The sequence below is a fragment of the Aptenodytes patagonicus genome, chromosome 13 (genome assembly GCF_965638725.1).
Source record: "Aptenodytes patagonicus chromosome 13, bAptPat1.pri.cur, whole genome shotgun sequence".
In the NCBI taxonomy this organism is placed as follows: domain Eukaryota; kingdom Metazoa; phylum Chordata; class Aves; order Sphenisciformes; family Spheniscidae; genus Aptenodytes; species Aptenodytes patagonicus.
The window spans coordinates 12,334,342-12,360,145 of NC_134961.1; the positions used below are offsets into that span (position 1 = coordinate 12,334,342).

General features: G+C 37.8%; 2 protein-coding genes across 7 annotated transcripts in view; both read right to left on the minus strand.

The window, feature by feature from the left end:
• Positions 1-10,551, minus strand: part of LOC143166618 (radial spoke head 10 homolog B2-like) — a 23,690-nt gene extending 13,139 nt beyond the window's left edge. For all 5 annotated transcript variants that reach the window (XR_012996426.1, XR_012996427.1, XM_076351148.1 and 2 more), the window contains exons 1-15: positions 10,419-10,551; positions 9,498-9,828; positions 8,702-8,777; positions 8,370-8,438; positions 7,989-8,162; positions 6,824-6,909; positions 6,065-6,185; positions 5,014-5,190; positions 4,158-4,299; positions 3,544-3,665; positions 2,890-3,079; positions 2,031-2,142; positions 1,866-1,945; positions 1,613-1,761; positions 673-780 (exon numbers count right to left, since the gene is read on the minus strand). Coding sequence is in view for 3 of the 5 variants with exons in the window: in XM_076351148.1 (XP_076207263.1) it covers positions 673-780; positions 1,613-1,761; positions 1,866-1,945; positions 2,031-2,142; positions 2,890-3,079; positions 3,544-3,665; positions 4,158-4,299; positions 5,014-5,190; positions 6,065-6,185; positions 6,824-6,909; positions 7,989-8,162; positions 8,370-8,438; positions 8,702-8,777; positions 9,498-9,751 (1,860 nt within the window). In the remaining 2 variants the exon portion in view is untranslated. The remainder of the gene's footprint in view (positions 1-672; positions 781-1,612; positions 1,762-1,865; positions 1,946-2,030; positions 2,143-2,889; positions 3,080-3,543; positions 3,666-4,157; positions 4,300-5,013; positions 5,191-6,064; positions 6,186-6,823; positions 6,910-7,988; positions 8,163-8,369; positions 8,439-8,701; positions 8,778-9,497; positions 9,829-10,418) is intronic.
• A 411-nt stretch (positions 10,552-10,962) lies between these two features.
• Positions 10,963-25,688, minus strand: PMS2 (PMS1 homolog 2, mismatch repair system component). 2 transcript variants are annotated; one of them, XM_076351152.1, is made up of 16 exons: positions 25,514-25,688; positions 24,958-25,097; positions 24,292-24,378; positions 23,050-23,152; positions 22,121-22,304; positions 21,468-21,635; positions 19,978-20,075; positions 19,128-19,227; positions 18,765-18,849; positions 18,120-18,272; positions 16,157-17,069; positions 15,176-15,343; positions 14,564-14,664; positions 12,615-12,784; positions 12,121-12,234; positions 10,963-11,447 (listed from the first exon to the last, which is right to left on the minus strand). In XM_076351152.1, the coding sequence occupies exons 1-16, from the start codon at positions 25,603-25,605 to the stop codon at positions 11,418-11,420; spliced, it is 2,706 nt and encodes a 901-aa protein (XP_076207267.1). In that variant the 5' UTR covers positions 25,606-25,688; the 3' UTR covers positions 10,963-11,417. The 2 variants fall into 2 exon arrangements, with proteins under 2 accessions (XP_076207267.1, XP_076207266.1); XM_076351151.1 differs by lacking the exon at positions 10,963-11,447 and having other exon boundaries at positions 11,803-12,234.
• Between the last annotated feature and the right edge of the window lie 116 nt (positions 25,689-25,804).

The window sequence follows — 25,804 nt, forward strand, 5'->3', positions numbered from 1 at the left end:
CAGAAACTGTTTAAAACAATAAATTCAAGTATGTCATTTACAATAGGCCGTCACTGAGTAAGAGCTAATTCTTTAAGGGTGAAGGCCCTCTATAGCAGGCCAGCTGTCAGGTGGCACAAGAGTCTTCTACAGTCACTACTCGACCTCATTGAGGTGGCAGCACTTCACACGTCACTAATCAGATTTCTTGGATCACCAGATTTTCAAGGATCAGTGGGTTCACATCTTAATTATTGACCCATTTCCAGTGCACACCTCAGCAGCTGGAAGTGCTGAGATTCATCCCTGCATAATCACTGTATACACATATTGTCAGGCAACTGCCCCACAGACAGAACTATTACTAGCAGCAGTCTCCTAGAAATAGTATTTCACCCTCTGTGTTACGGCACTCTTAAGGAGTTATCTGTATGGTCAGGTACGCCGAGACTGTACTAAGAAGGGTAAGAGAATAAGCAAAACATAGAAGTACATGAGCTAAACTAGAAGATACAGGCAGAACAAAGGAAGGCAAAAATAGAGGCTCAAGTTTGTACTCTTTATTTTTTTGGAATAAATTAATTCATTTTCCTCCTGTTCTAGCAGATAGGACAGTATTTGCAGCATTTTTTTAAAGTAATTTTAATTGTTCCTGTAGCCATGAACTATGACATGTTTTTTTTCCATACAGACCTCCTGCTCCAGGTTGGTACTACTGCTATCATGTAGAGAGGGACCATCTTTGACAAGTACTTCCACAATTCTTGAAGCAGTTAATTGTTTACTGAGAAGTTTAAAATCCTGGGTAAGAGTAAATGTTACATGTTAACAGCACTTAAGGTATTCCCACATAGACCTAATCTACCTCCCTTTTAAAGCCTGTGTCAAAATTTCTAGTCATTTCAAGTGATACTTCCACATACGTAATTAATGACAGAGTGACGTTCTGGCCCTACTGAAGTCAATGGGAATTTTTCCTAGACTGCAAAAACAGTGTTAAGAAAGAACTTGTGAAAGCTCATAAATAAAAATATTTAAAAAATTACAATTTTGCCATCTGGTATTTTTATTAGTTTTTATTAGGTTTTTTTCATGAAAAAAGGCTTGGATTTAAACAGTGACAGTAACCCAAAACCCAGGCATATCAATGGGAATTTTTCCCTAGCTTCAGTGTAATCCTGATCTGTCCCTGAATTACTGAATTTTAGTAAAGAATCTCATGTTCATCTTACAGTATATTAATACATTATTAAAATGGTTTACTGTGTTATTCCAAAAGCTGCCAGTCTTTGAGTTCTACCAGTAAGACATTTTCATATATACATTTTACAGGATAGGGGTGGGGAGGGGAAGCCAGCAAAAACATTTATATTCCCTTAAAACACATTTGTCTAAGATTTGATTATTTGAAATTATCAAGTACAAAATCAGAATTCAATCCTGCAAAAGTACATAAATAATTTCTATAGAACAACTGTCCCTCTAATGTTTGTTGGACAGTTTGTACAAATTACATCGCTCCTACCTTTTCAACTGTGCAGAAGCCACAGGAAGTATTTTAAAATGCTTATATAAACTGAACAAATAAAGTGCATCTAATCACACGAAATTAAAAAAAAAAAAAGATTATTACATTCAACATCCAAAGGAAGTGCCTCATTTTCATTGTGGGTTCAAATGGAGGTCTGGTACTTGGTCTACGAAAAGCTCTGTATATTTCCCAGCATTTGTCAATGTAGCTCATAGCAAAAACTGTACATTGTTTTTCAGAAAATAGGATACCTTTAAAAATTAATTGGGAAAAAATAACAGTTACAATAAAACTGTGAGGTATGCAGTACTAATTGATGAATTCTGCACAGCGCAGAAGAAATACCATTACTTACCTCGGATACAACAGGCAGCAGGAATCACATTCCTGGACATCATTTCTAAGAAACACTTATGCAGATAAGGACCTTTCTCTCTACAGTTGAAACAAAAATACTCTTGGTCTGGGAAGACTCAAACTGATTACACTGAAATAAATTTCACTAAAAGATTAAACTTACTTGTGCTCTTCATGATAGATATGAAATGCTAGACGAACAAGGTAAGATAAAAATGTTCTGAACAGTAAAGTCTCATGTGGACAATGAATCTCTTCAAGTGGTGTTTTATCACCTAAAAAATTTGACAAAATAAATCTCTATTGCTATCGTACATTAAAAGGCTTATAGGCATATCGACTTGTCAGCCTTTCTTATCCTCTCCATCTCTACTTATCACAGCGTAACAACACTCCTGGAAGAATCAGACCACAGTATCACTTCCAAACAAGCAGGTCAAGGGAGAACTGTTCGCCTATAGGTGAATCTTAACAAATTCTCTTGTTCTAGACATGAATCCACTCAGCATATAGGAATGAAAGGGGAAGCAAAGTTAGAGTTAAACCCTTCAGACACTAGGGACACTGCAGTGCATCCCACTGCAGGTCTAAATGGAACCAATTGATTAACTGTCTCTATGGAAGAAAAAAAAATACTACATGCAAACCAAAGTTAAGAGCACTGGGGGTGAGGGGGAGGAGATGAGAAGAAAAAGATTTGTTTCTTCTACTTATCTTTCTCAGATCTCTTAAAACTGCATGTAATAGTAATGGCAAGACCAGGGGTGAATACAATTTTTGAACAGATGGCTCTTTAGAACAACTTTTTAAGCGGTATTTTAATTTTGCATTTTCCCACCTAAGCACCTGAAGTACCTGGAGAAGTGTTAATGCATCCACTGAGAACTCACAGGCACAGAGGTACTCACTCAGGGCCACTTAACTACCAGAGTTGAGCTATCAGTAGAACTTGCCACTCCAACTCTCCACAGCTTACTATTAAAATTCCTAGATTCTAGACACCAATCAACAGAAATACAAACCACTCAATATCCGATCCATTTCAGCAAGAGTTACGTTGGAGTGATGAAACTGGCAGTCCTTCAGAAATCTCCAAAATTGGAGCTTAGTCATGAGGAAGGTGTTATCAAGAGAATGATCACAGCCTAAGCCGCTGTAGAAGGTGTAAACTCTTCTCAGTTCTGTAATGTGCCTCAACACAGCAAATTCTACCTAAATAAAGCAGGATATGATTTCAGCATTGTCTCACAGCAAGTAGGGATCAGCTTGTATCGATCCTGTAACTGGGCATATAATGCTTTTGATCTTGTAACTTCGAAGAGCATATCCCTGGTTAAGTGTTCATGAGAACGTTACTCAAATGTAGTTATAATACATATTTTTTGGTTACTGATAAAAATAAATTAGTCTGTCAGCAGACAAACCTCACAGTAGCTAAAGGTAGTTGCTGAATGCCCTTCCAGATACGTTAACATCTTTTTTATTGTCTTCTAGCGGAAGCTCAGGAAGAGGCAATACTGTCTATTCATTCTTTTTGCTCTTCTGTTTTCATGGCCTTCAGATTTTCAAATAATTCTTTAATGGAAGGAGTTACTTTAATACAAATAAACCAGAAATAAAATAATATGAAACACACTGTGGGGGAAAACTGAAAATATCAAACAGTAGGCTCTTACTTGTTTCACTTCTTCAGGTCTCTCTTCCCTTGGCAACAAGTCAAGCAGTGAAGATATATCCAACTCAATATTTGATCCCAGAATAGAAGTATTTTCTGAGCCATTAATGATTGTGACATTTTCTACCATGCAAATAAAATAAATTAGAACAAATTAAAATGAAGTTAAAAATGTATATACACACACACAGGGAAAATAAAACATATGTTATTCCTTCTTATCTTACTGACTTCAAAGTGAGAATAATAGACTCCTTTACAGCAAGGAGTAGAGATTTCATAATCAACAGCATAACAACTGAAGAGTAATTTTGTCAAATCCAACCCCTAGCCAAAAGGAAATGCACATATTACATAGGTTATGAAGCTTCCAGACAGCAGTGTTCAAAAAGCATTACATGATGTAGTGTGGATGTGTCACTCAATTCAAGTGTCATGCGCAGGAAACAAGAAGCATGGGAGCAAAAGTCATTAATTATTAAGATAACTCATCTTCATTAAAGTTCTTTGAAGAAATATGTCTGGCTCTTGAGTAAGTATGAACAGCTTCACATTATAATAAAAAGGAACAACAAAGTGTGAACTGTGTAGAATTTGTTTTCTTAAGCTGTTTACCAGTGCCAAAATGACTTCCTGTGCAAATGGCATTCAGCTCTTTTGCATTCATTGCATCCACTCGAAAAGCAGGATCTTCTACTATATGATCATCTATGAACTCTCCTTCATAAACATGACCATTCTTGAAGACAAACTTGCCCTACAGACAGATTAATTTCAATATAAATATAAATCAAAGATCAAAAAAAATAACTGTAATGCTCTCCATCAAATTTCCTTTTAAGAATCTTGGCTAAAATGCAATATATGAGATAAAATAAAGCAAAATAATTTTTCCTACCCTGTTTTATAAAGTACTTTGTCATCTGTTAATTAAAGTACACTGCTGGGATGAAGAATTGCCTATATATCTGTTTAATTTTGAAAAGTATTTTGAGGAAAAAACATTTCCCCACACACACATAGAAAGCCTTGTTTGCAATCTTTAGTTTGCGTATGTGGCACTCCACTCACGGGTTTTTTTAAAACAGTCTGTTAACGTGAGAACATCTCTGTGCAAGGACAGCTTGAAATCCGTTAACTCATAGTATAAAAGTGAAAGTACTGACCAACCACTGCAAAAAAAAAATTAAAAAAAAAAAAATCAAGATGCACCTGAAAATCTCCACAGTAAAATGTATTTCTTTATACACACAAACACACATCTAACCACAGAGACATATCTGTGGCCCAGCAAGGTCCTTGGAAGGACTCCTACTGCTTTCAGCGGACTCTGCCCTTTATGTTGGGATTCCATCCACAATCCAAATTGAATGTAGTTTTCTGTACAGAAATCTAGAGATCCACTACACAGAAGAGAATAGTCTCCTCTGGTGTTGTCTGTAGTTTTTTCTTACTACTTGTCAATACTCACCTTGCCATGCTTCTTATTACAAACCCATTCACCATCATACACTGCTCCACTGGCATATATGAACTTCCCATGTCCATGTCGTTCCCCATTTACAAAGTCACCTATGTATTCATTCCTTAAGGGATACTGAGACGCAGGCATTCTTTTCAAAAACCATATGTGGGTGCCATATCCATGCTGAAAAAAATTTGTGTGTTTAAAACAAACAAACAACAAACATCTCCAGAAGAGCTACAATTGCTACAGGTCCAGACTTTTAAAAAGGAGAACCACCTAGGCATCTTTAAGAGTCACTGTTGGCAAATCTCTCAAATAAAAGCACTCAGTTGATAGCTGCAGTACTTCAAATCATCCATAGAACCGTATTCTACAAAGGTGCATGGGAGAAGCGCCCAGAGGATACACCGAATCAACACACACTTGAGCAAGCTCTACCAACAGGACTCCTGAAGACATCCTTCCTGCCTGAATCCTTCTGACTGTAATGCTGAACAAGCCAGGTGAGGAACACCATGCCAGAGAGCGAGCCACAATGTTCCAGAAGCTGGACTCCTTGACAATTTTATGCAGAGTGAAGAGACAGAGGAAGTAGCTCACATTCTTTTTCCAACAGAATAATAAACGGAAGGAACAGAAAATGCCAGAAATCTTCTCCTTCCATCATAAAACTTTTACAAGAGAGAACAGGGTTGTCTAATATTTTACAGGTGACACAGAAGCAAATTGCCACATATACTCACTGTTGAAGTCATATCTCAAGCTAAGTATAGTCACAAACATTTAACTTTTTAAACTTTTTTTTTAATGAAAAAAGTTTATCTTTTCCATTGGACAATTACATTATGATTTTGTAAGACTAAGTCAAAAGCCTTTTAAAAATTTGAATATTGCTAACATGAGAATCAACTTACAATAAACAGCATATTTCCGCTATCTCAACTGGCAAAAATCATACAAAGTCATTTGATATTACACAAAACTCCCTATCTAGTTTTACTAGAGTAGTGGACAGATGCTGAACTAAACAGGTTGCTGGGGAAGAAATTAGTACCTGTATGCCGTACACCCACTGCCCCATATACTCTTGATTAGCTGTCAACCATCTCATTCTTCCTTTTCCATGACGTACATTTTTCTCCCACTGACCTTCATAGATATTTCCAGACTTATAGCTGCAAGAAAACAATAAAAGTTAATGACTCATTCATAGTATATTCTGAGTGGATCTTATGAAAGCAAGGTTTATGCAAAACTTAATTGCTAATAAATTAGCATTTATTAATGCTAAATATAAGCATTAATTTGAACGTTGGCTCACTGTGACATGGATACAGAGGTTGGATTGTACCCACTGTTTACCTCCTATTTTTAACTTACAAATCACTATAAAAATATTAACCAGTTCTTTTTTTCCAAAGAGTCTTCACCATAGCTAATCAAAATATTCTTTTATATATAATTCCACAAATAATATATTTATTCGTGAAAGCAGCTCCATCTGGTCAAATAAATTGTGTTTATTTGTTTTTAAATGTTGATTTGTGGTTTACCAAAGCTGATTTTGGATTTTGTCTTTAGACATTCTTTTGTGCAAATGATCAGCAGAAATATACCAACATAAAAATGTAAGCTATAGAGGTCTATTTTATTATTATAAAGCACTTCATACAATTATTTATTCCACTGCAGAAAGTACACACTACTATGAAATGGTAGCATTTGTATCCATTTTAAACAATTGGAGAAACTGTATGATAATACATGTAAAATAAAAAAATATGAAGATAAAAACAAGTGTTATCACGTTTACCATCTCATTCCCCATCCTTCTTTGACATTATTTACCCAGTCGCCTGAATACCAAGAGGTATGATCCCGATCATAATAAATGGTACCCTGAAACAAACAGTATGGTCAATTTAAATACCTAAATATTCATCTACATTAATAAAACATCGCATACAAATTACGCAAGACACATGTAATCACGGTCTTACTTCTAGTCACTTCGAGACACTGTACTGAAAGCAACTGAAGTGATAAAATTAAATAAAAAGCAACCTCTTTTGATGAATATTAGTTAAGACCTTAAAAAGACCAAGTGTTCAAACAAAAAATAAAAAAATTGTATTACATTACGTCAAAGTCTCATGTTTTTCAAACCCCTTGGAAATACTTTCAGAGAGTTAACTTTGGCAACTTAATCACAGCAGTCACTCTGATGTAGATCAGTTTTCTGACATTCAGAATTCAACTTCCAACAGTAGGTCTACAGTGTTAGTTGTGCTGTCTTTCTCTATTTGATAGCTTCCTCTCAGAACAAACTGGACAGACCATTGCACTGGTGACCATCGACAGCAGCCTGGGTGATTTTAGTGTCTTATTAGTGACACAGAACAAAAACCCATGTGATTAGAATGGATCTTCCTCACATGCTGAGCATCGGTCTTCAAAATGTCAGGCCCAGAAGAGTGTCTCAATCTGGATGCACAAAACGGAGACACATAAAAGCACCACTTGCCTTTAAAATGTTGGAACTAGATGTTACTTACACTAGATAAGGCAGTCTTAATTGTAATTATCATACTTGGTCTGCTTAACGCATTTGGGAGGCAGGATCATGTTGTCATTACTGGGAAGCTAATTGTTCTGTCATTGTTACACAGCTACTGATGCAGTCGTCAGTTTTGACTTTGTCATCACCTACCTGGAGCAGCATAAAGGACAAACCACACAATAGGCCAAATACTCTTTTAGGATACCGTTCATCTCCTCCACTACAAACAAGATCCCATCCCATTTGTTTTAATTAGCAATCACAACTTCAGAGAAGATCCTTAGGAAAAACAGATCTCTACATAGCATAAGACCATGCAACGGCACAAAGCATTTTTGCAAAACCTTTCCACAAGAGTGCTTGCTGTTCTAGAAGGTAGTCACCCAAGACCATGCTCTCATTTGGTGCTCTTACTTACCTTTCCATGTCTTTTGCCTTTACACCAATAGCCAATGTAAGAAACAGGATGAGTACCACTCCTGAAAAATCCAAATCCATGCCTAACTCCATTCTTAATTGATCCTTCATAAACGCTGCCATCATTCCATGTATAACGGCCATTAAACATCTGCACATTCTTAACAAATGTTCCCTAAAAGATTAAATTACAACATTTAAAAAACTAAGACTCACTGTTCCCCAACCATCTGGGAGAAGTCAGGCTTGTGATTGAAATCACTGCCATAGTTCTGCAGTTGCCACCCATACTGTACCAATTACTGCAACAATCTACATTCCTTGAATTTGCACATACAACTCACTGTAATTGTGCTCAGTTGTAAGTTAAATTGCACTTTACCTCGTACTTCACTCCATCAGCCCACACGTAAGTCCCTTGTCCATGCATAAGCCCTTCAGAAAACATGCCCTTCAAAATGAAGAGAACAGCATCATTTGCAAATTTATTCTTACCACAACTGAAGCCTACAGTGACTACAAGATTTCAAAATAATGACTTATTAATTCCCCTCCAACTACTAGTTTGAAGTTTTAATGCCAGAAACCAACAGAGCTTTCAATGCTTACACATTCTAAGTGCTCAACCTCCACCTATGTTAAAAGAAATAGCCTGCCTGTTCTAGAGAAAGAACTTGATCCACTACTTTTTTTTTTTTAGATTTATACACTCACCTTATATGTATTTCCCCCCTCAAAATATGCAAATCCTTCACCCTCATACAATCCATGGACTTTTTCACCTTCATAGCTACAAGGAAAACAAACTAAAGATGAAGATTTCAAGTCACTGCCAGTAGACCTAAATCACAACAGACATAATACCTTTAATTTACCATGGTCTACACACAGGCCAGTTGTTGCATCTTATGTAGGAATATGAGCTACAACAAAATATCCCATTTTTCATCTTCCTCGTAGTATTTCACTTAATTGTTGTGCTGCCTTATTTCTTTCAATTAAGAAAACAAAGCACATTGTTAGCATTTACTAGCTTACAACCAGGCAACCTGGTCAGTATGTGAAATATTACATATTAGTCCCCTTGAATTACCAAAGGATTTGGTTAATGCTACCATTCACCTGTTTCCTCAGTTTAGGCTGTTTAAAAGGCTAATAACAATAAAATAATTATAATAATTATAATAACAACAACAACTGAACATTAAATGACAGAGCTACATTTTCTTCACCAACTGTCTGCATACTTGGACAAAACTTCACCGTAGATGAACAAGCTAAAAGAATGAGGCTTTTGGCAAGCAGAGAGCGCCAGCAACACCCTAGGATGCAAGAAGGCAGCAGAATTCCACATGTATCCGTCTCATAAGGTGTCACGGCTACTAGCTCTGAATAACCCAATTCACTGCCTCAAATCAAGAGTCAAATCTGTGTTTGTATGACACTGGATATACCAGAGATACTTAAACAAGAATTCTTGACTTCACTGATGTATTTGTAACAAGCATACCTTTTTACAATAACTTGAGTAAGAACAGGCTCCTCGTAGTATTGAGGAACATCTTGGACTGGAGGTTTCTCTACCTCCTCTGGTTCTTTATTTGATATCACTGGATTTCCTTGTGTTTCTTCCACTCCATTCACCAAAGTCTGCAAATCTGTCAGCTGTGTTGAACTATTCTCAGCTGTAGTATCTTGTGCAGGAATAGGAGGACGTACAGGTTTTTCTGCCTTCTTGCCATCTTTCTTCTTATCCTTTGCCATAACTACTGAATCATCTCAATGTGTATTTTCCTTCTGAACATTTACTGTCCTTATGTAAAGATTTTTTCCCCTATAATCTATTTAAAAAAAAAAAACAAAACAGCTAACTACATGAAAAATTATCAACCTTAATTATGCGTGTATTTTTAAGTTACTTCTGTAATAACAGTTCCTCAAGGCAGTGGTTTCAGCTTGTGGTAGACAGACTGCAGGGTTAACAGGAAGCAATGCCTGTGAATTACTTCTGTGAAGTCCATCAAAACCACTATGACAGAAGCATTGTCAATAGACTTACTTTTGCTACACAGAAGTCTCCATCTTTACTAGGCGATTTTTAGGTGTCTATATTTAGTCATGTGGAAAAGTTGAAAACCATTTCTCAAAAAGTTACAGCTGCACTACTATTATTAATTTAACTTGCTTCCAAAGTTACAAGTTGCAGATTGAACCAAAACACAGAATAACCACTACAGCTTATAAAAATAAAGTTGTTTTGCCAGTTAAGAGCTACTTGAAGGTTACAGGACTGCTTGAACAGCCGAAATCACAATTCCCACTCATTTCATAGACTGATCATGGCTGCTTTGTAATACAGTAAGAATCAAATCCGCGTGCTGCAGTGGCGAGGGCTGACAAGGACAGTCTCAAGCAACCGCCATGTTCTCACCGCTGCTTGCTTCCAACCAGCGCCTCGTTCTGCTCGGGCAATTACAGCATCCGATCAATTGCGCTCAGGCTGCGCGAAGGGCCCGAGTGGGAGACCGCGGGACGGCGAGGGCAGCCCGGTGCTGGAAGCCCTTCCCGCCCGCAGGGCCGCGGCGCCAGACCCCGGAGCCCCCCACCGCCCCAGGCCGCCGCCCCGCGCCTCACAACCGCCGCCGCGGTCCACGCGCCGCGCAGCCGCAGTGCGGGAATGGCTGCCGTAACCATAGCAACCGCACCGCAGCACCCAGCCCGTCCCCGCCAGGGCCCGCGCCACCCCCGCAGGCCGGCGAGGCACGGCCCCACCGGGGGTAAATCCCACCGCGCCGCGGGTCCCCTCCGCGGTGCCGGGATCGCCCCACTCTGCGTTCAGGGAAGCGACCTCCCCGTTGCCCCGCGGAGGGCACTGCGCCAGCAGCCAGGCGAGCCCGCCCCTGAGGAGAGGCTGTCCTTCTGCTTGCTTTAGGTCAGGAGATTAATTCTGCATTACACAGGACCAGAGGGAAACTGCCTCTTCTGGGTTCATTTTAATACAGAAACGGAAAATAGCAGTTAGCAGACGTTGCACATGTTCCACACAGAATACAGACAATTTATTCATGGTACTTGGCCCATTTACACCCATACACGTGACAGTTACAGGCAGTGTATATACAGCTTCTGTTGAAGCCCACCACATCAGCCACACAGCTGAGACAAGGGGCATGCGCTGCTTTGTGCGCCAGAGTAACAGCAGCAGCACAGCTGCAGCACTCCATGAGCAGTAAATGGAGGTGCTATGGAAAAGCCATCAACAAAAACAAAGATTTCTTAGGTCAAATCTTGGTCCTACAGAAATGGAAGAACTTAGCTATTTGTTTTAATGGATTTGTGAGTCAAAAAGACAATTTTCTAACTATGTTGATTCTACTAAGATAGAATTTGGACTGACCTGATCAGCAGTGCCTCGTGAGACAGCTTTTTTTCATTCTTTCTCAGAGAAGGAATCCCTGTTCTTGAAAAAAAAAAATGTTTGGAATATGGATGGGAACAACGCTAATTAAAAGTAAATATGCCAGATGAATTATTCTATTCAAGCATTAAACACTGATGCCAGTAAGTTAATCATTAAATGCAATATTAATGCTTGAAGTAATTATCTAATGAAACCCAGCTTTAGTAGAAGTAAAAAAAACCAAAAAAAAGTATTTACACTTGTATACATTTTCCTTAAAATTATCATAATCAGGATGTATAAACATAGAAAGTTAATGTTTGTTTTATGGCATTACTAGAAACTTAAATTCACATTCCACTTAATTTTAAGAATCAGTGTATTTGCTATAAATGAGGTTCACCTACTCTTGATCTTTATATATAAACATATTTATTTTTTTAAAAGTCTTGATGGGAAAAATAAGTAATACACACAGTAAATTGCAATAAAAGAAATGTTATTTACACATGAATTCCAGTATATCGATATTGTTGACTTGACAGGAATAACAATGAAACCCTGCTGAATGTCTTTAAGTGTTATTGTCTTCAAATTTGAAGACCGGCTAAAATTTTTTTAGTCAAAATAAAAAAGAGTCACGATAAAAGCTCAAAATATTGCCAAGAATTAAAATAAAAAATGTTAATAACCAGAAATTGACTTATTCTGGTGAAATCAAGTCTAAACTGACTATGTGTCTCATAGTAGGCCTTCCATGGGGGCAGTTCCAGGGGTGCTCAATCTCGCCCATATGGGTGATCAGTTTTCTCATTTCCTGCACATTCAGTGCAGTTCCAATCATCACCTGCAAGTAAAGACAAAAACCCCAATTATTATTTTCTTTCTCCGTATTGACAACTGACACAGATAAGAGCAGTATTTCAGCTACTAGAGCAAATAAATACTGGGCAAGGCATTACAAGCAGAAAGACCTAGAAGATGAACAGAAGACAAAATACAGCTAAGTATGTTCGTAAGTGCATGAGTTTGAACCAAAATTAAAAACTACCAGAAATTTTTCCCGAGTTGCACTAGACAAAAACACAAGGAACAAAATGAAGGATATTAGCTGTTGACACTCAATAGTAAATAAACTTCCCCTGCAATATATATAGATACAGCCACCTATAATACAACAGAAAATACAGTATTTATTTGAAAACAAGCGTCAGGTGCTGTACTTACAGACTTTCTGCAAGCTCGAGAAGCAAACATCTGTCTGACCCTGGAGGGCCTACACATGACCCCAGGACAGTCGCTTAACATGAAGATCAGCTCATCTATGTCTTGTGGACCAAAAGTCCAGTTTTTGCTTGTTGGCAATGATATCAATTTAACTCTTTGAGTTACAGGAGCTGAAAGATTTGCAATAATTAATAAAGAAACAGAGCACTACAGGAAATTAGTTTCTCAATTTTTCTCTCAAGAAAAAGTACTTTGATACATTAATATGTATCAGAGATACATATTATTACTACATTATTATGTCCAGAGGGACCTGAACAAGCTCGAGAAGTGGGCCTGTGTGAACCTCGTGAGGTTTAACAAGGCCAAGTGCAAGGTCCTGGGTTGTGCAAGTACAGGCTGGGGGATGAAGGGATTGAGAGCAGCCCTGCCGAGAAGGACTCGGGGGTACTGGTGGATGAAAAGCTGGACATGAGCCAGCAATGTGCGCTCGCAGCCCAGAAGGCCAATCGTATCCTGGGCTGCATCAAAAGAAGTGTGGCCAGCAGGTCGAGGGAGGGGATTCTGCCCCTCTGCTCTGCTCTGTTGAGACCCCACCTGCAGTACTGCGTCCGGCTCTGGAGCCCTCAGCATAAGAAAGACACGGACCTGTTGGAGTGGGTCCAGAAGAGGGCCATGAAAATGATCAGGGGGATGGAACACCTCTCCTATGAAGAAAGGCTGAGAGAGTTGGGATTGTTCAGCCTGAAGAAGAGAAGGCTTCGGGGAGACCTTATTGCAGCCGATCAGTACTTCAAGGGGGCTTATAAGAAAGATGGCGGCAAACTTTTTAGCAGGGCCTGTTGCGACAGGACAAGGGGGAATGGCTTTAAACTAAAGGGGGGTAGGATTTAGACTTAGATATAAGGAAGAAACGTTTTACGCTGAGGGTGGTGAAACACTGGCCCAGGCTGCCCAGAGAGGTGGTGGATGCCCCATCCCTGGAAACATTCCAGGTCAGGCTGGACGGGGCTCTGAGCAACCTGATCTAGTTGAAGCTGTCCCTGCCCACGGCAGGGGGGTTGGACTAGATGACCTTTAGAGGTCCCTTCCAACCCAAACCACTCTATGATTCTATAATATGATGTGATCTGCATATACGCTAAGGTTTAAATTTAGTGTTTTGATGGATGTTATTTATTAACAAAAGTGGTAACTATGGCAGATATCCTTTTAACATTAACAAAAAATTGCTCGCAAACTTAAAAGCAGATAGATCTAATTTCTGACAAACCCTTCAATTTTAAAGAATAAGCTATTTTGAGGTTATGTGACTACAAAATAATTACGGATTTTTGTTGGTAAGAGATTGATAATTAATAGCATTTTAGACAAAAATTGGAGATTCTGGAATGAAGAATAGGGAAAAAAAAATCTGTAGTGACTTCCCAAACACTAAAATGGTAGCACTTTCATTATCCTTGCTGTATAAGGAAAACAATAGGGAGCTTGCAGGTTATGCAATTTGCTCAAAAGTACATAGCAAGTCAATGCTAAAGCCATAATGAAAAACAAAGAACCTGATTTACCAACGGTATCTATTAATTTAAAATTTCTAAATTCATCATTTGCCTGCAGCTAACCCTGGTGGGACCAGCAAGTGTACTAATAAACCAAGATGATTTTAATGTAACACATCCAGAAAATACATATCCAGTCATATAGTCAGTGACTCCAAAGAGTCTTCAGAAACTTCTGTAAAAAGCTGGTGAGATAAATACTCTACAATGTTCTGTTAAACAGTGCAAAGAGACCACAGAATCGTAAGTCTTAAAAACCAAACAAACCATATACTATAACGCGTATTATTTCAAAGTTTCCTGTAACTACCCAAAAGGGATTTTTTATATAATAAGTGACATTAAACTGTTGAACATTTTTTACTTCCAGCAATTCTGGCCCAAACTCACCATTTTCATTTATGACAAAATCAAACCCATTTTTTCTGAATATTTCCAGGTTTTCAATCAATACTGTTTCATTTACAGCTGTTAAATTGAGATTTTGAGGCCTGAAAGAGAGAGAAAAATATGGTATTACATAGGTACATAGTGCAGACCACTTAAGATGGGTTTTGGAAGCAATCTAGAGATACTATATTAAAATATACTATATTAAAACATTTCACTTTGCTTTGTTAAAAAAAAACAAAACAACTCACTACTGAACAGATCACTTCCAAGTGTTACTCAGCAGAGTTAAGTCAGTTAGGCAGCACTCCCTGCTGCAATAGCAGTCTCCAATATTCTCACCGTATGACCATGCTTACCAAACTGTGGGTTGCCATGTAAGCCCACTGTGAAATCTGTTTGACTGCTGACTTGCTGCATAGCTATGACTGTATTTGTGGAATTTTTTTTTCCATGTGAAAATTGACTCTTTGAAACACAGAATATAAAACCAACTTTTGTCCTAAGTGTTTTGAATGTGTGAAATGCTACATGAATATAATCATAGATATCCTTCTGAAACATTGAATTAAACTTAACAATTATTATTGTTAGAACACTGAAAATACTTACACTATCAGCTTCTGACCTTGAAGAACAGTGTGTTGTTGTAACATCTCAAAGTTGTATTTCTCATCAGTAGCATGTTGGTCAATTATGAAAAGATCAGAATTCAACTTTGCTATTATAAACCCTAAATTGAACTGGCCAATGATTTCCATTTTTGCAAACATTTCTTTACTGTATATAGAAAATATAAACAGATAAGTTACACCTCATCAGTTATCACGTTAGACTGTAAAACTCAAAAATATCTTTTTCTCCCCTGAGAACACACTTTACATTTAAAAAAAAAAATCTCTTTTAAGCAGGATATGAATGTGAAAAAGTACAGTTATCTGGAACCTGCCACTAACTGATGAGGCCGTTTCTAGCAGAACACAATCCATCATTAAGACAGGACTTGTTCAGGATTCTCCCATTTTAAATACAGCCACTGGTGGTGATAAAATTAGAAACTGGTAGTATGGTGATAGTCCAAATGAGTAACACTGAAGGCAGCATCACAGTTTTGAAGGCAGCTGACATATTTGCCTTCTTTTCACAATTAGAAGGCTTTCCTAACACTTTTTTTTAAATCCAAAATTAACAAATCATACACTTTTATTGCCCAGTGACCACCTGAACGTAACTTATTTGCACAGCCATGTCTCACCAAATTTCAAATTCACATGGGGAAGAAATACGAGTTATGGAGTCTTTTCAAAATGTTCTTATCTGTCATGAAATTTGGTGTTTCTCTGAACTATGGTGTTTGTGGCTGCCTTTTTAGTCTTTTTTCCACATCCTGTTTGCACTTAGTTCAAACAGCTGCTCTATCAGGTAAAATAACTTGTCAAACAGACATTTTAATGCTGTATGTTAAATAAGAGATATATCCAAAACTAACAGGTAGATGTAAGCCTCCTGCCCACCCCCCAAGACAGGTCTTAAATTTTTCCTTAACTATTTTTATTAATTGATGAATACAACATGTTAAGAAGGTGAAAATACCTGATCTCTTTTCTTAATTCATCTTCTGCTACTTTATTTTCTCCAGGACTAATTTTTGCTTTAAATCTTCTGTAATTTCGTGTTTCTGTACTTTTCTGTTGTTGCTGTATTACCTTTTTTACCTTTTCTGCTAAAGCCTTCATCGAGAATTCAAGTGGCACGGTTTTCTTTTTAACCTCCACCAGTACATCAACACTTGGCATATAGTTCCTAGTATTCTTCACTTCAGGACATTTACCTGCCTTGAAGTCATCTGCTTCACTTTTAAAGCTTCTGCTTTTAAAACATTTTACCCTTGGGGAAGAACTATTGGCTTCTTGAGATAACTTATTTTGATTAGTCCAGTCATTCACTTGATTTAACTTATGTCCATTGCCCAAGACCTGAACATCACATTCCAATGATTTCTCACTACATCCAGCAGTTTTAAGACGTTCATTTTGAAGTTGCTTTTCTGAGCTCCAGAATTCTTCTTCAGGAGGATTAATTACACATTCACTACTGACGCGGCTCCCAGCTTCTGGTGTACTACATCCGGCATCTGACTCAGAAGTGCTACAGAATCCAGAATCTGCATTACCTTCTAATTTTCTCAAATATCTGCTTGGAATTGACATCTTTGAGTCCATCTTATGACAACTCTCAGACTCCTTACTCAAGGCAGTCTTTTGAGTCTTTACAGTACTCAGAGTGGTATCAAGTGACATTTGTCTAGGGGAGCTGTGCTGCTGTTTTACCTTTTTAGGGCTTTGAAAATTACTCTCTGTTGTTTGATGGAGAGAGAACGACTCCCTTAATCTGGCAAGAGTCATTATTCTTTTTCCTTCACCACTTGGATTTTCAGTCTCAGAGTCAGGCAGCATTTCTACCTGAGGCTTTTCTGTCTCTTCAGGAAGCGTCTTCTTCAAGTTGCCTAATAATACCAGAATAAAGAGTATTTCAAGATTCTAAGTTAACTGGAAACATGAATTAAATTATGTGCTTTAGTAAAGGGAATGAAGAGAGGTAGAAAAATAGCAAACTCCTCAAAGGAGCCCTTAAGCTTCAGATAATGACTGAGGATGGGGCTGAAATGCATTAATATCCAACAGACAAGCAGTTACATCTTTAAGAAACTTAACGGTACTTGTGTGAATGAATTTGTAATCTCTTTTTAAATTGGAACAGCAATCAGTCCAATCAGTACGTTTATTTATATTATCAAAAGAGTTTAATGACTGAGTGACAGTGAAAAGTGAATTGCTCTTACACTGTAATGGTCACTGTAAGAGTCCATTGGCAAGGTGTTAAGGAGCTGGCACAATAGATACTTGTAGTATATATGATTTGTAGATATTAGAGGACTTCAATGTCGCAGATTGTCAGTCCAACATGTATTTTACTAAAGATTAATTTAAATAACAGTAAGAATCAGGCTACAACTATTCTATACATCAGTAAAAAAGGAAGTTAGAAGGGCTTCTGTTGAAAGAAATGAGGAGGATGAGGTGGTGTTAACACAGAAAAGCAATTTTGAAAGATTATACAGTCACAAGAGAATCGGCAATTTCTGTAGTTATCATAAAATAATCAAAGTTCAAAATCCAATAAACTCTTACTCAAATTTCAGATTTTATTTATGAGACTGTAACCATTCTTTCTCAAGGACATTTAAATAAAGGAAACACAGATCTCTTCCAATATCTTGGGAGAAATCTTTTTCAAGCATTATAAATTAATTCTGTGTTAGTTTTTTCTCCGTAAAGTTGATTGTAAATCACTTAATAACTTAGGGTCCTCCTTTATTATTTGATGTAGACAACAATCTTTCAATGTAAGCAATACATGAAAAATCTGCCCTGAAAGGTATATCAGTTAACAGCCAAACATTTTTTTTTCTTCTTTGGGTTTTTAAAAACACATTATTCCATTTTCAATTCTCTACCATATGTCATACACAAAATGTTCACATTTTGTGTCCTACCTGCAATATCCAGAAGTTTCTGATTTACATTCAGTTTGTTAACATCACTACCAAACATCTCCGTCAGAGAAGTTTTTAAAATTGCTAATAAAAGCTTTTCCTCCTGAAGTAAAATTTGCCTTTTGTCTGGAGTTACATTGATGTCAACACACTCTAAAGAAAAAAGAAAAGACAACCTCATTATAAATGAAAAATAAAAAAAAGAAATTCTACCCTTGGATCAGTTTTCTGCGCTTTCACCCTCCATTTTTATTACACAGGATTAAAACAAAAGCCACAGTTAACATTCACAGTATGTCTGCAAATTAAACTTTTAACTTTTTCAACATTCCAGCAAACAAAACAGAAGCTAATTCTGTGCAATAACATGATGTGAGTTTCCTTGTATTTAAGCTAACCACAAGACTGCCTCTTTCTCATTACTTGAGATGAGAAGTTACTTTTGAGTATGGAAAAAGTGGAGGGGGAAAAAAAGTGGAACCAGCGCTAGACCCTCTCTCCTTCACCAACTGTCAATCAAAAAAATCACCACAGTGCAGGAAGTGATACAGGTAAAAAGTTACAATATTCTCTAAATAAATACAATTTATTCTTCAATGAAGCTATAGCCTTTATAGAAGTTAGTGAAAATTATTCGTAACTTACCAGAATCTACACAAATGTTAAGGACAACAAATGGATACTGATGTTTATTGTATAAGTGATAAACTTCATTCACAAGCTTGACAACCTGCAGAGAAGGTGAAAAAACAATAAATGTTAGTACTATTATCTTCTATTTCCCACCAGTATGTGTTATTTAACCCCCTTCAAAACAGTTACGTACTAAGTCATATCTTGTGTGATTGAGCTTTTGTTCACACAGATAGACACAATGAAGACAAAAGCTTGAGACACAGGAACTTGCAGCATCAAGCCATCAATATACATATCAGCTACTAATCCAGTGGTTTTCAGAGAATATCGAACAAGTTAGTGCTGGTGATGTTAGAAAAATAAAAACCTCACCTTTGCTGGATCACATGGACGTTGGTTGATAAAGAAAAACTGTCTGTCTGTTGTACTCCTTCCAACACCATGATCACAACGAGAAATGAAGCCTGTAACACTGTTGAAAAATAATATAACAACAGTAAGGTAAAATGGAGGAGCAAAGTAGAAGAGATTTTTCTGACCCTGAGCATATTTAATGGAAGAATATTTTATAAGGGGCTAAAAGAAACACTATTATACAGCATCAGTAAATACAAATAAGTATTTCCCTTCCCAGTTCCTTATCTGGCAAAGGCTATCCAAAAAGGCATCAGACAATTGAAAAAATAGCTCGCTCGGATTTCAAAAGAAGTGGCATTTGTAATTTTTCTGCTCTGAAAGCAGAAGGAAAGGTCATTTGTGAACTGTCATTGGTCAGATATTGATGCATCTATTTGCTGATCTCATGTATGGTGAGAGATAAAGTACACTTTAAGAAAGTAAAGGGTAATTTACTTACACAAACTGATTCACATTCATCTCATACCATTTCTCAGTAACACTACTGAAGAAACACAGGTACAAACAACAAATACAATTAATCCATCCAATTACTCAGAGCACTGACAAAGGTGACATTCAGCAGAAGATTACAGTAATACATAACTAACTAGAACACATGGAATAGTAGTTTTGCTCTTCCCACTCATCTGACTAGCAACATCTTAGTCCTGAATTAACTTTTTAAATCAAGTGATGGTCTTTCCCAAACTGTACACTAATATCTACAATGCTGTTATTATTATCCACCACACTTTTTTTTTTTTTAAATTTTGGGTTATGGTAAAATGCCACTTGCAACAGTGGTTTGTACTTTTCTAATTACCTATAAAGATTTTGTAGCATGTCAGTAGCATTGAGTCCATATTCCTCACAAACAGCTTCATTAGGAGGTAGCTGAACAAAAGGCATGAGGCTCTGCAACTGAAAAGAAAAAAAGAAATGAAACATTAAACATGTATAGATTTTTTTTTCCTTCTATTCTATTGTTATTTATTAGCCTTAAAATCTATTTGATAAAATGGTGGGGTTTTTTTTCAAGTTGGCTGACCAAGTCAAATACTTAAAATACCCAAACCTGCTAGAAGACAGTAGCACTGCTTACTGAGAAACAGAAACAATGCCTTAATGAATGGCTGTTCTCATCCTTTGATATCACTACTTTTGCCTTAGTTATTTCACAGACCCTTACTTTAAAATGGACATAGACAGAGTAACAAAATGACTGACACAATTTGGACTCTCCAGCTACACACGTGACCTAATCAAGTTTTATGCAAAAACAAAAGGCAAGAAGAGTAATGTTTCTTTTGAAAGAACAATAAAACTATTAGAAAAGATACGTTATTTGAATCACAAGCTGCCTAAGTACAGATATGTTTACCACAAACATTTTCCCAGTCATGCCACTATTATTTTTCTGCCATTAGACCATCTTCTACTGATTTTATGTTTAAGTATTTGGTATTATCTAAGCAGGCTATACGCTAAACATTCTATTCAGATAACACTGAATTTTCAGCTATGCTTGTTGCTATGTGGCAAGACAGAGTTACATCTTTCATCTAGTCTTTCAGCCACAGCATGAACAAGCTTTGAAATCCTTACATGGGCACTGTGAAGGGAGGAAGTGCTTATCAACAGCCAGCAGCTATCAACCACTCAATATTCCTGATGGTTGTAATATACGGTTGTAGGAAGCATGTTTTTATGCTTTTTTTCCCCATCTTTGCTTTATTCTAGAGGATAACAATTATTTTTACAGCTATTACTTAGAAAGCATCACAGTCCACACCTTTACAGGGGCTGACTGCAATTCCATTTAAAGGTTAACCAGAACACTAATGAAACTTAGTTCCACAGGAAGAGGTTACAAAAGCTAGAAACACCTCAGTTTTCTGTTCTCCAATTAAGACTTTATGTCACAAGAACAAGCAATTCAAGAAAATCCTAAAAATGGTGTGATGTTACAGACCTTGGTGCCCGTACTGTTTTTCAAAAGCACAAGCCTTCAGAGGCTTGCTGGCACAACAGCTCATAAAACTGGCTTCAGAGAGATATTAAGCAGTAACCCTATCTCCTAAATCATTTCTCTTCCATCAAAACATCTCTAAGCAGATTTAGAAACTTCAGGGGAATCCGTGGAGGCTGCACAGTTTCTCCTTTTTCAACCTGTAGGGTGTGCTAGAAGTCAACACATGCTCCATCCTCTTAAGGTTTTTAAAGATTTCCTACATCCCCTCTATTTATTAGATATTAAAAAAAAAAATCTCTATACAGCTATATTATCTCTTTTTTCAATAATAAAAGTAATACCTGTTTTTGCCCAAATACTGCTCCAATGTTTTCCTTTAAACTAGGACTTCCAGTAGTGGATACCACAGAGCTCTTTTTCCCTTGGCCAACTTGATTAGTGCAGTTAATCCGCACTCCTTTTGAAACAATACAGTATGCCTGCAATACCTGGACCATTTTTGCATATTCCTATTAAAGAAAAAAGAAAGTTCACATTTATATGAAATGTCTCTTTTTAAAACAAAAATGTATAAACAAAGTGTTACCTGCAAATATTTAATGCAAGAAGAGGGGTGGGTTTAGTATTTTTTAAATCTTTACAAACTAAATTAAAAAAAAAAAAGTGAAAAATAGCATCTTTAAAAACAAACAGCATGTTTACAAGATTGATATTTAGTCATAACACAGCAGTCCCTGATTTTAAAAAGCACAAAAGTGATCATGATATTGATTCTTTTCAAAATCTGAAAGTTTGAGAAAGTACCTTTAAAACCAATCATTGCAAAACAGAAGAGGAAAGCATACAGAAGACTGTTTTCTTATTTGATGAAGATATAAGACAGGCATGAAAGTCTGACATAATCAATGTATTCTACAGAGAACTGAATATCATTCAGCAGTCAAATTCTGGGATATGACCCTCCTTTGAATTAATAATTTCTGATCTAACCTACCTTTTTAATGTTTCTTTGAAATTCCTTATGCCGCACCGGCAAAGTATAAAATAACTGTTGTATGTTAACAGTCGTTCCTTGTTGTCGTGGAAAAGGAATTTTCTGAGTAATTTTACCATTGTGGTCAAATACCAAACGAGTCCCAACCTTTGCAGACTTATGACAGGTAAAAATGGTAACATCACTAATGGAAGGAAAGAGGCAACAGAATTACTCACTGAACACTGTATTTTCTTAGCCATTCCTCATGACCTAATCAGGCATAGAAACTACATCAATACTATTCATTTAATTAAAACTAACTCTTCACCACAAACAACCAAAAACATACCTGAAGACTAGCGTAACATTTTCCCAGCTACAACACAAACATTTTTATTTGTATCCCTTTCATTCTTCTCCTATAAAATGCAATGTTAAGGTCTGGTTTTGTTGGACACTACATTCCTCATACTAATACATAACAGCAGAATATTGTTGATGCACAGAACTGTGTACAAAAGCTGTGCTATTTCAAATGTATAGTTTATCTGGGAGGAATTTAAATACAGTTTTAATGAGTTACAGCCTAGCAAACACAGCACTTAGGTATTACAGTGCTTTACATCAGAGGATCAAACACTTATGCAAGTACACAGTTCCATCCTGCAAAGATTTGCATACTTAAATAACACTAAATTTTGTACATAAAAGGACCAATCAGGTGCTTAGAATCATAGAATAATTTCAGTTGCTTAGAATCATAGAATAGTTTTGGTTGGAAAGGACTCAGGATGTCATGCAACCTACTGCTCAAAACTGACCTAACATTAAGGAACTGGAAGTTTCCAAAGCCTCATTTTATCAAGAATGGTAAACTGAAAAGTTGGCTTCAGTTATTTTTGTGCATATAGTAACTTTCTACTAATAAGAAGTTTAATATTAAATACCTTAACGCACACAGTGAACTCAAAGCTTCACCTCGAAACCCAAATGTTTCAACGTGTATTAGATCAGAAAAATCTTGTATCTTTGATGTATAATGTTTCAGAGCTGGGAAAAGATATTTAAAATATATATTTCACTTCAAAGTGACACTGGTCTACGCAAGTAGATTTTGCATGCATATCAAGAAGCAAAAAAACCCCTTCTGTATTATTAATTGTATTTTACATAATTATTAAAGACAAAATAATTAAATACTTAACGTTTCCTTTCCCCTTTTCCTATAAGCAAGATCTCTTTAAAATCCTCAGAGACACCTGTTATTCCATACTTACACCCAAAATTCATACAGCATTATTGGTATATGCATTACAAGATGCCTTGGAGCAGTACACAGTACCTGCCTCTGCTACTGATGTACCTGTCACAGACTTTGCCCTGCAAGAAAATAACTGCAGTGCTGTGCTGTGCATGGTATACAGTGGACAGGCACAAACCTGTTCCACTATGACCACAGTTGAGCAGGAGTCAATACACAATCAGTGCAGCACTGGTCACCAGGTAACAAACTGAATTAGTAGCAGTACCCCTGAACTTTCACTGTCCTGGAACAGTAGAAGAAAGAGTTTCTGATATACCATATACATACTGTGAACACACAAAGTTACTGAGTAATAACTTATGGCAAAAGAGATCCCTAGTCATTATATGAAGAAAGAAGTGTGGGTATTTCTGTTGCGATGGCTAGTTACATTTATCATACAGTACTGTTTCTGCTCCCATTTTGTGCAATTTAAAACTAGCAAATGGAAAATTTGACAGTCAGGCATGCAACGTCAGTTCACTTTCAGCAAACAGTCAAGTTTATAATTCACCTCTCAAAAGCAGTCACTTTCACAAAGCTTGACTCCTTCAACAATGACTGATGACTCAACATGAATGAATCTAAATGAACCTTTATAGGACTTTCTCTTCTATAATTATTTCTATTCTTTGTTCCACTTAAATAAGCAATCAAATCAAAGACTACTTCTGAGCTACAAAAACTATAACCACAATAGCACTACAGAAGTCCAGTCTAGTTTTGTCCAAGTCTTGCAGGTCATGCACACATTATGTAAAATCTGAGTATCCATTAAAAATTATTAAACTTAGGAAGTTTGTTCAAAAAAAAAAATAGTAGCTTTCTCACTGAAAACATGCATTCAAAAAGTCCAAATATAAGTTATGAAAAAGGTTCAACTTACTCAAGCCTTCAAAGTTTTCCTCTTCCACTCCACCTCCGTTATCTGAAACCTCTATCAGTTCTGCTCCGTGATCTTTAAGTTTTATATCTACAGAATTGAGTAATAAATAATCTGTATGTTCATACACAGTATTAATTCTGTAGTTGAAGTAACGGTTCTGAACCAGGTAGCGGTTTTCCATGTCAAGTTTGAACAACAAAAAAATCCTCATAGCTGTCAAAAGTTAGGGCAATCTAATGCAGACCAACCTGTACTTGTGGAGAGTTCAGCTTCTTTGCACTTTTGCCTGAACAGAAGCTCTCTCAGTTGTAACAGCTATCATCCTGGAAGCTCGGGAAACTGCAACCCTGCCTTAACCGTTTGCTAGCTTGAGGCCACCGGCTAGCAGAGCCTAATCACCACTGCTGTATAGGCCACATACCTTATTTAGTGGCAAAAAGGGCTACAAATAAAATAACACAGACAAAATCACAGGCTTCTAGGAGCCCAGCTGGAGCCTGGGAATCAAAACGCTTTATTTATCTGAGGTGTAAAATCACTGCAGACATGCTTGGCCCAAATAGAAAGTATTTGCACAGATTTATTAATATGCGCTCTATTTTGAGGAAAAATAAGTACTTTAGAAGTCTATGAAATTCTACGGAATTACGATGAAAAGAAGGTTACCAATGTTGGTAGCTCCAGCGTCCAGGCTGTTTTCCACCAACTCCTTCACGGCAGTGCCAAGATTCAGCACAACCTGTCCCGAACAGATCCGATGAACGGACTTACGGTCGATGGCCTTGATGGCTTTGGCGGGCTGCAGGCTTGAAAGAGAGGAGGGACAGGAAGACACACGGTAGTGCAGAGCAGGCGGTGAAGGCTCGCCGCGCCACGCCTCGCTCGTCCGTTCCTCTTAAGCGAGGGCAACCGGCACCCAAGGGCGAGGCGGGGTGTAAAACACCGATACCCCAGGTGGCCGCATCCAAATGCGGAGCGCCCGGGAAGCCCCACAGGCTTCCCCGAGCAAGTCGGGAGGGGAGGCGGGAACCGAGAAGCCAGCGGCGGCCGAGGAGGCCGCAACCGCGCCAGCGGCCAGGGCACGGCCTACTACGGGGGCGCGAGGCCCCGAGCCTTCCATGAGGAACGGCGGCCCGGGCAGGGGCGTGCGAGCGAGGGGCGGCCCGCACGGCCGCGGGAAGGGCCAGGGCCCGCTCCAGCCTGCCCCAGGGCAGGCGCTCACCAGGGCACAGCCGCCTCCATCGGGACCCCAGCGGGACGCGCCGCAGCCTCCTCAGGATCCCCTTCCCACAGGCTCCGCCTCCGCTCAGTCATTGGCCGCTGGAGAAAAGAGCCCGCCAGTCCTAAACAAATTTTCAACTCCCCTGACACCAATTGGTCAATAGGGCTATCTAATCGGAACCGGTAGCTGCACCTTTCGCCCCATGGAGAGTCGCTTAACGAATTAATGGCTCACGCTGGCCAATAGAAAGAAGGCAAGGAGGCGGTGCGGCAGTCGCCAGCGTGCATTGGA